This window comes from Rhagoletis zephyria, unplaced genomic scaffold (genome assembly GCF_001687245.7).
Source record: "Rhagoletis zephyria isolate East Lansing unplaced genomic scaffold, Rhagoletis_zephyria_1.1 Rzeph_scaffold_00492, whole genome shotgun sequence".
NCBI lineage: Eukaryota > Metazoa > Arthropoda > Insecta > Diptera > Tephritidae > Rhagoletis > Rhagoletis zephyria.
In genome coordinates, this window is record NW_016157576.1 from 76,305 (window position 1) to 84,808 (window position 8,504).

Below are 8,504 nucleotides of genomic sequence, written 5' to 3' on the forward strand. Positions count from 1 at the left end.
TTTTTTATTAAAAATAACTATCTACAAGACATTTTTATCAACAATATACATATCTGTGTTTCAATTAATTGTATTACCCAAAGGTATAAAAAAGTGTAGACAATAAACATTAAAAGGTAGTAGAGAATCTCTGGTGCCAATGTCTCCATATGGTCCCAAAGGGAGTACTTAGTCAATACCTCTGGAGAATTGCAATGACAAGCACATGTGAGATGTCTATAGCAAATAACATTGTGTGTCGCATATCTTGGAACTAGTACTGGTGACAAAGTCAATAGCGAATCGATAAAGTTTCACTGTCGACATTTACTGCAGGGAATTGTTACAGAAACGAGCTACAGAAGCCGTGCGGCGAAACACATACACAAAATCAGCTGAGCTAGTAACACCACCTTTTATAAATTCGCCTTGGTGGTGTTACTGGCGAACAACGACAACCATATGTATTTTGTATGGAGGGTGTTATGTCAAATCTCAATTCGCTCCAAAGTTTACATGTATTTTGTTTTTGCTTTTGATGGGCGTGCTGTCAAATCTGTAAAAATACATGTAAGGCGAAGAAATCAGCTGATTTTACAACACCACCTTGTATAAATTCGCCTTGATCAAGAAAGCGCAATTTTGAAAAAATCGCATTTTTTTTTAATTCATAAAATCTATTTAAAAAATATTTTTATTTTAAAAATAACACTTTTTCGAACTATTGAATTAGGCTTTCCAATCTCATCCTATTTCGAATCTTATTTCGACAGCTGACTGGAAGATCGACCTATCTCCGTTCCCACGACAGTCGGGTCTACGTAACCGGAACGACCCAGATGTATATCTGGCTAAGGACTGTCACTCCAGCAACACTCCCCAAAATCTCTTTGGGGAATTTGTATGCTGTTACAACAACAACAACAACATCGACCTACATATCTCGGCAGCCAGTTCAAAAACGCCCTATCTCAAAAAACTTTTAAAGAACGCCCTATTTCAGAATTTTATTGCAAAATACCCTATCTCAGAATTTGGGGAATGATTTCTGGGCTATTTTGGGCACCCGCGGGATCCCGCGTTGCGTACGGGAAAGAACCTAATGAAACGAAATTCATTGCTTTTCTTATACGGTGTTCACATGAGGCGATTTTACAGGCAACTTTTAGTTGAAAGCAACAATCGCCTGGAGTGAACGGCCTTTCATCACTTCCGATGAAGTTGGGGGGCAACCAACTTTTGATTCAACTAATCGCCTCTAAAATTGCCTGGAAAACCGCCTCATATAAACACAGTTTAAAGGGACACTCAAACAGACGCGTTATTGGAAGTGTCCCTTAAACCAGGCATTTCTCTTGGTGCTGCCAAGATTAACTCAAATTATCCGGTTGTTTTTGGGTAGTACCAACTATCCATTCCTCGATCTCCATAATCGAACTGGTAGTGCTGTATTTTTGCAATAAACGAAGTAATTTTAAACAATAACCTTTTTAGTGGTCTTCAGCCTCATATCTGTGGCTTATTGCTGTCACTTTTTATTACCTGTATCACAGTTGTATAAAAAAATTAAATTTTTTATATTAAATAGTTAACTAAAACAGCAAATACACAATGATCGCCAACTTTGCTTCAAATATTATCTACCATTCTTACATTTCGAAAAAAAAATGGAGTACTCGTATGTAGTCCTTAAATAAATTAGTATTGAATGTCGATTATGGCTACACCTTTTCAGTTTTTCTTTTTCTTCTTCTCCTGTCCTAATCCTTGCGATTCCTGATATTGACGCACCAATTGTTCCTGCACATCTGGCAGACAAGGGGAGTAACGTGAATATTCCATTGTAAACTCACCTTTGCCTTGAGTGCTTGAACTGTGAAGTCAAGATTTCTTTTTAACCATTCCATAAATCAAAGCAATAACTTACCGCAATTCTCCAGCATAGCCGAACATGTCGTTCAATGGCACTTCTGCGTACACAGTGAACCAACCCTCTGCACCATCGGTGCCCGTAATAATGCCATGACGTTTACTCAACTGTCCCATAACTGCTCCTTGGAATTCCTCTGGCGCGGTAACCTCTACCATCATTATAGGTTCTAAAATTTGCCAAGAACCCATTTGGAACACTTCTTTCACTGCACCATGCGCTGCCAACATGAAAGCCAATTCGCTGGAATCCACAATGTGATGTCCTCCATCGATTAGGCGGAAACGTACACCAGATAGTCGGTGTCCAGAGAGCATGCCGCGTTCAGCCATTTCTCGGAAGCCCTTCTCCACACCGGGCACAAATTGTTTGGGCACATTTGTACCCATAGTATCATCGACAAACTCGAGCAGTGTGTTTTGATCTGGTGGCAGTGGCTCCAGGACGCCAATAATGCGCGCATACTGACCCGAACCGCCTGACTGTTTCTTGTGCAGGTAGTCAAATTCACAAGGACTAACGAGTGTTTCACGGAAAGCAACCTTGGGTTTACCCAATGTGACGGGGCAGCCATATTCACGCTCCATACGTTGAGCATATATTTCCAAATGTAATTCACCTGCAAGTGTTCAAATAAATTTACTTACCCATGCCAAAGTTACTATATCCTTTCACTTACCCATTCCAGAAACGAGCGTTTCTTTCACATCAGCATCAAAGAAGAAATGGAAGGTGGGGTCTTCTTTAGTGAAACGCGCCACTGCCTTTGCGAAATTATCCCTGTCCTTAGCATTATTGGGCTTAATTGCCATGGACACAACTGGTTCTGGTACGAAAATAGACTCCATTGAAATGTTTCCCTTAGGATCTGTGGTGAAGGTATCTCCTGAAGCGCAATCAACACCAAAGAGTGCAAAAATATCTCCAGCGTAAACTTCATTAACATCCTCCATATTATTCGAGTGCAAACGCACGAGACGCGCAACACGCACCTTCTTATTTGTACGCGCATTGAAGATGTTGTCACCCTTTTGCAACATACCCTGATAGCAACGCAAATAGGTGAGCTGTCCAAAGCGCCCAGCTTCTAACTTGAATGCCAGACTGATAAATGGAGCTTTACCATCGCGTGCAGGATTGAGTACAATTTTCTCAGGGTCTTGTCCTTCCTTTTCAATGAAAGCGACATTCTCTACCTGGCCTGGATTAGGCATGTACTCGATAACCGCATCCAATAAGGGTTGGACACCTTTATTTTTCAGTGCAGTGCCCACCATGACAGGGGTAAACGTGCGCTTGATGCAAGTACGGCGTATGGCGTTCTATAAATTTGTAAATAACAATTTTTAAGAATAATTTTAATACAAATACGCTGATGCTTTACTGATACCTAACCTTTATATCATCCTCCGTTGGTGTCTTTTCCTCTAGGAACAGTTCGCCCAGTGTTTCGTCTACGTTTGAAAGATGTTCAATTAGCTCCTGGCGGCGTTCGACTGACTCTGCGCGCATGTCCTGAGGTATCTCATCATAACGTAGTTCCATGCCATGTGTGCCTTCGAAATAAATGGCCTTCTCAGTCACCAAATCTACAATACCCCTGCAATCACTCTCCACACCAATTGGCAATTGTATGAAAGCTGCATTGTGATTCATCTTTGAACGCATATGCGACAGCACACGATAAGGGTTTGCACCTGTGCGATCCAGCTTATTGATGAAAGCCAAGCAAGGCACATTATAACGTTTCATTTGCCTGTTTACAGTTAATGTTTGACTTTGTACACCACCCACAGCGCAGAGTACAAGCACAGCGCCATCTAAAACACGTAATGCACGTTCTACTTCCACTGTGAAATCCACGTGACCGGGTGTGTCAATGATATTAATATTGGTATCCTTCCAAATCGTATAAGTGGCTGCAGATTGTATAGTTATACCGCGCTGTCGCTCCAATTCCATTGAATCCATAGTAGCACCAACATTGTCCTTGCCGCGTACCTCATGCATTTGAGCAATACGGCCGGTGTAGAAGAGAATGCGTTCGGTGAGCGTAGTTTTGCCGCTGTCAATATGTGCCGAAATACCAATATTCCGTATTTTCTCTATTGGCTTATGTTCAGCGAATTTAATATGCGTGCAGTAGCCACTCTAGATACATTTTAATCGTAGATGTAGAAAATAAAGTAAATTAAAGCACGTAAATTACATAACCTAGCGAACTTTTATAGGTTTCTATTTTTTATTGTGCCAAACAATACATACTTGCTGAAGTGTTTTAAGTGCACCAATGCGTTGAGGCAAATTGGAAACGATAATTCTTGTTAAAATAGTCATCTTCAAACAACTTTTTAATTGAATTGGAAAGTTGTTTATTTTTGGCCGCCCTCCGGATCTACTTAATAAACGAAAAGAACTCGCAATGCATGCTCCAAAACAGCTGACTTTTTGGGGGTGGAAATAAACCAGAATGGTGGAATTTTTGGACTTTACAGGGTGATGCTACAGATTTTTGCTTATTAAAGAACAGAGTGTTACGCGGATTAGAATAATAAATTAAAAGCACTAAAAACGGATATTATAAATTCAAATAAAATAAACAAGTCGAGAATACCAACCTTAAGCTATAAAAAAATATTGGTAGGCATAATTAAAAAGGCAATGAAGATCTGAGGTTAGAGTTCAACTATTATATTTTTTATATGTAGGTATATCTCGAAAACCAACCCGATTATACCGATGATGTATGCCAATTAAAAGATAGTTTAAATAACTTTTTATATGATACACATACATAGTATATATTACAGCCATTTTTAAAACAAAATTTATATAAACGACATTTAAATAAATATATGAAATTTCGGATTTTAATATTTTTCGTTAAATACTGCGTAAATGTGTCTTTCTTTCGAAACACCATTTGACTACAGTGGCACATACAGTTTTCTTCCGAATGAGAAAATAGTTGCGCTTGGAATGCCCGAGTTGGTGAGGTATTTGAAATATGAAATAAATCTGCGATTATCTTCGCTTCGCTTCGGTATCTTTGTTTGAGTTCTTGCAACATGAAAAAGGGCTTATTAAGACCAATAAATACCACACCTACTACTCCTCCTTCAACTCCTCTTTAATGTCGTCTTCTCTTATATCTAAGTACGGACTCAATGGATTGTACGATAAGCCCGCCATTTCGAAAAATACGTTCAATGCATCTAAGTCTGCAAGCTTGCAATGCCGCGTGAATAAAAACTTTGCCAAATGTTCGCTTAAAACCTTTTTGTTTCGGTGGTGTTGAGGCATTGAAAGCTTGGCATGCCGCCAAAGTTCCTCAATGGTGTTAGTGTGTTCTTGAGTTTGTGGATTTTTAAAGTTGATCGAATGGTTTTGTTTAAGGTGAACATACCCCTCATCCCTCAAGCAGTGATATTCCTGTAATGAAAAGCATTTTGAATTTGTATTTATGTATGTATGCATATATGTATAAACATCTACGACATCAAACTCACCTTCCAAAAATCGGAAACTATAGTCGTATGAGGAAGAATCCAACGTTTTATAACGGCCAATAAGGTTTCCTTATCCCTCTGTTCAACGGGAACAAGGAAACACCTATTGGTACCCCGCTCCACTCCACCAAAAACCCACTGCCCCTCAACACCACGACCCGAATCATACTTCCGGCGGCCGAATTCGCTTTCGCCTATCTCAACGACAGACCCGGCGCCACCGATTTGATACCCTATTCGATTCATACCAGTATACACCACCTCACGGCAACAGTTAGACCATTCAATAGCGGTCCGCAAAGAGATACTTAACTCCTCTGTTATAAAATCTTGCGGCACATTCTTAATCCAAAGGTAAGAAAAAGCAATGAGCTTTACCATAGGCAGCTTCGACCTATAGAAAAAAGTGTTTTTTCTGATAGAAATTTGAACACTGCACGTTCGCGCCTTCCTTTTGCCCTTCGCACTTTTTTGGTGACATCTACACATAATAAGATTTTTGTGAATTATAATTTGATATTGACACATAAACTTACCGCCAAATAAATCCATCAAGTTTTGCAGAAGACGGTAGCAACCTCAGCGCATGGCCCTGAGCACACAAATATTGCCCTTCACGAGGAATTAACTGCCATTGCTGCAGTTGCTCGAGGGCATCCGCACTAATCTTAGTCTCGTTCTCGTTATCAAACATTTTATATATTTTGCGTAAATTGAAAGAAGCCATGTTTAATATCTGCCAAAAGACTTGTTTGATATACGCCGGAACCCAAAGAAATGAAAAATATATTTAACGCCTTGGTACTTTATTTTACCAATCGAATAACGCAGTAATTCCAACAATTTCATTCACAGTATATACTAGGAATGGAGAAGTCGAAATCGAAGATTTTCTCGAAATAATCGATTTTAGAGAATCGATTCTAAATTTTCGAAATCGATAGAGAATCGATTCTGAGAACTCGATTATCTTATTTTTAATACATCTTTCGATACGCGTCAGTTGTTAGAATTGTTAAATGGTATTCCAATTTATTTACTTCCCATATCAAACAGCATGATGCAATAATATAAGGTAGTATCAGTTGTGACACCTCGATTTGACACTGCCTTAGCTCAGTAGAAAAGGAAGAAAAACGGGAAGAAATTAATCCCCATTTGGGGAAAAAATATAAAATTGCATATTTTCTTCTAAACAAAATCTGCCTTTTTTATAGTATATTCGCAATGAAATGAAATAAAATAAGCTATAATACCTTTTTGAGAAAACAAAATGTGTATACTGAGAAAAAAAAAAAGTCAACTATATTATTAGGCAAAGAATTGTTAAAGAAGTAACACTGTTTCGGTTAAGGCAGTCAATATGGCGGAATTAGAGCGAGAAGTTGCCAACCGATAACACCTTGTATTATTGCATCATGATCAAGCAATGCCGTGAACTAGAGCTGGGATACTATCGATAGTATCGATAGTTGAAAATTGTCGCTTCTATCAATAGTTTTTGAAAACTATCGATGTCGGTTTTAGCGAAACTTCTCTCTTCTTTACATCTCTTAGGGCCGTTTTCTCATCTAACCATTAGTTTACCGGCCACTTTACCGTCTGATGAGAAAACGGAAACCCGTATATCGAGACGATAAAGTGGCCGATAATCCAAAGTTTAGATTTTCATCCAAGAAAATTAACAATACAGTCAGCAAAAAAAATTTTAGCTATTGGAATTTTTTGCAACTATAGTAAAATTTTATAAGCTATAAAACCGCTACACAAAATTTTTATAGAAATTCGAATTAAGAAGCTTGAAATTTTAATGATTTTGTAGTTGTTTATGTTTTGTACAACTTTTATAAAAAATTAGTAGACACTAAACAAACAAAAAAATAGTCAAAACTGCTAAAAATGTTGTGGTTCTATTATTTTGACCAGTACTTTATTCGTTTTCTTATAATATGGAAAAATATTAATAATTTCCTTTGTCCGTGTTTTGAAATGCGCCTCCGTATTTGACCTTAGTTGAAATTTTATAAGTATGAGTTGTCAATTTAAACGAATATCTTTTGTTTTGTAGTATTAGGGTCGTTTTCTAATGTAAGCAGTAAAGTTGCCTTTACTAACAGGGAAGATAAATTGTTCCTCACTTTAAAGTGTTTTCGTTTTCTAATCTTACCTCTAAAAATAAATTTGTCCTTCCGTAGAGTGAAACTTCACTACATTTCCGAGAGTGAAACTTCACTACATTCGTCATAAAATTTCAAAGGTTGGCAATGCAACATAAGCAAACAGAGAGCAAGAGCAACTCTTAGCAAAAACCAAAACCTTGGTGGAAATATCTAATATATCTGACTCATGAACCAAAACCAAACCAAAATTTAAAGTTGGGTACACATTTTTAAAGGTTGCATCGGCTGAGCAACAATTTATCGATTCGAGAATTTAATGCGCTAATGAGAAAACGAAAACTCGTATATCGAGAAGAAAAAGTGGCCGGTAAAATAAAGGTTAGATGAGAAAACGGCCCTTAGAAATGTATTATTATAACCAATTTCTCTTCTTTGCACTTCAAAAGGGACAAACAAAATCCGAATTTAATTTTTCCATATTCAAGTGGATGCAAGTGTATGTATATAAGACGCATAAATTAATAAGTTTTTTTTATTATAATAAGAAGCTCTTTTTGATGCACGCAAATTTAAACAAATTTATATAATCTCTTTAATTTACAAAGTAGTTTATAAATTTATAATTGATTTAATTTTCAATCAATTTAGCATTTAAATTCAATACCTCTCACGACGATAGTACTATCGATGTTTTCAACAATCGTTTGTAAAACTATCGAGTGGCGGTACTATCGATAGTATCCCAGCTCTACCGTGAACAAGGTGTATTAAACAAGGTGTGATTGACAACTCGGATAGGCTCTCTTTTAACCGGCCGTCTTCACACAAGAGGTGCATTCCTTATCTTTTTGGACCAAACTCTGAAAAGTGTCAAAATGCCAGAGCGTAGGCAAAATGCGCTCACTAAAAGAGAATAACAGGAAAAGTAAAGGAACGCAAAAAACCAAATTTTTAGTCCAAAGAATG

General features: G+C 37.6%; 2 protein-coding genes across 3 annotated transcripts; both read right to left on the minus strand.

The window, feature by feature from the left end:
- Positions 1-1,322: 1,322 nt before the first annotated feature.
- On the minus strand, positions 1,323-4,385 carry mEFG1 (mitochondrial translation elongation factor G 1). 2 transcript variants are annotated; one of them, XR_001847019.1, is made up of 6 exons: positions 4,175-4,385; positions 3,305-4,060; positions 2,589-3,231; positions 1,907-2,528; positions 1,633-1,852; positions 1,323-1,521 (listed from the first exon to the last, which is right to left on the minus strand). XR_001847019.1 is itself a non-coding variant. In XM_017612014.1 (5 exons), exons 1-5 carry the CDS (start codon positions 4,244-4,246, stop codon positions 1,711-1,713), a joined length of 2,235 nt encoding a protein of 744 aa, XP_017467503.1. In that variant the 5' UTR covers positions 4,247-4,385; the 3' UTR covers positions 1,467-1,710. The 2 variants fall into 2 exon arrangements, 1 of the variants encoding a protein (XP_017467503.1); XM_017612014.1 differs by having other exon boundaries at positions 1,467-1,852.
- Positions 4,386-4,777: 392 nt separating this feature from the next.
- Positions 4,778-6,267, minus strand: LOC108359941 (uncharacterized). Its single transcript, XM_017612032.1, has 3 exons — positions 5,955-6,267; positions 5,419-5,899; positions 4,778-5,341 (listed from the first exon to the last, which is right to left on the minus strand). The coding sequence occupies exons 1-3, from the start codon at positions 6,143-6,145 to the stop codon at positions 5,018-5,020; spliced, it is 996 nt and encodes a 331-aa protein (XP_017467521.1). The 5' UTR covers positions 6,146-6,267; the 3' UTR covers positions 4,778-5,017.
- Positions 6,268-8,504: the final 2,237 nt, after the last annotated feature.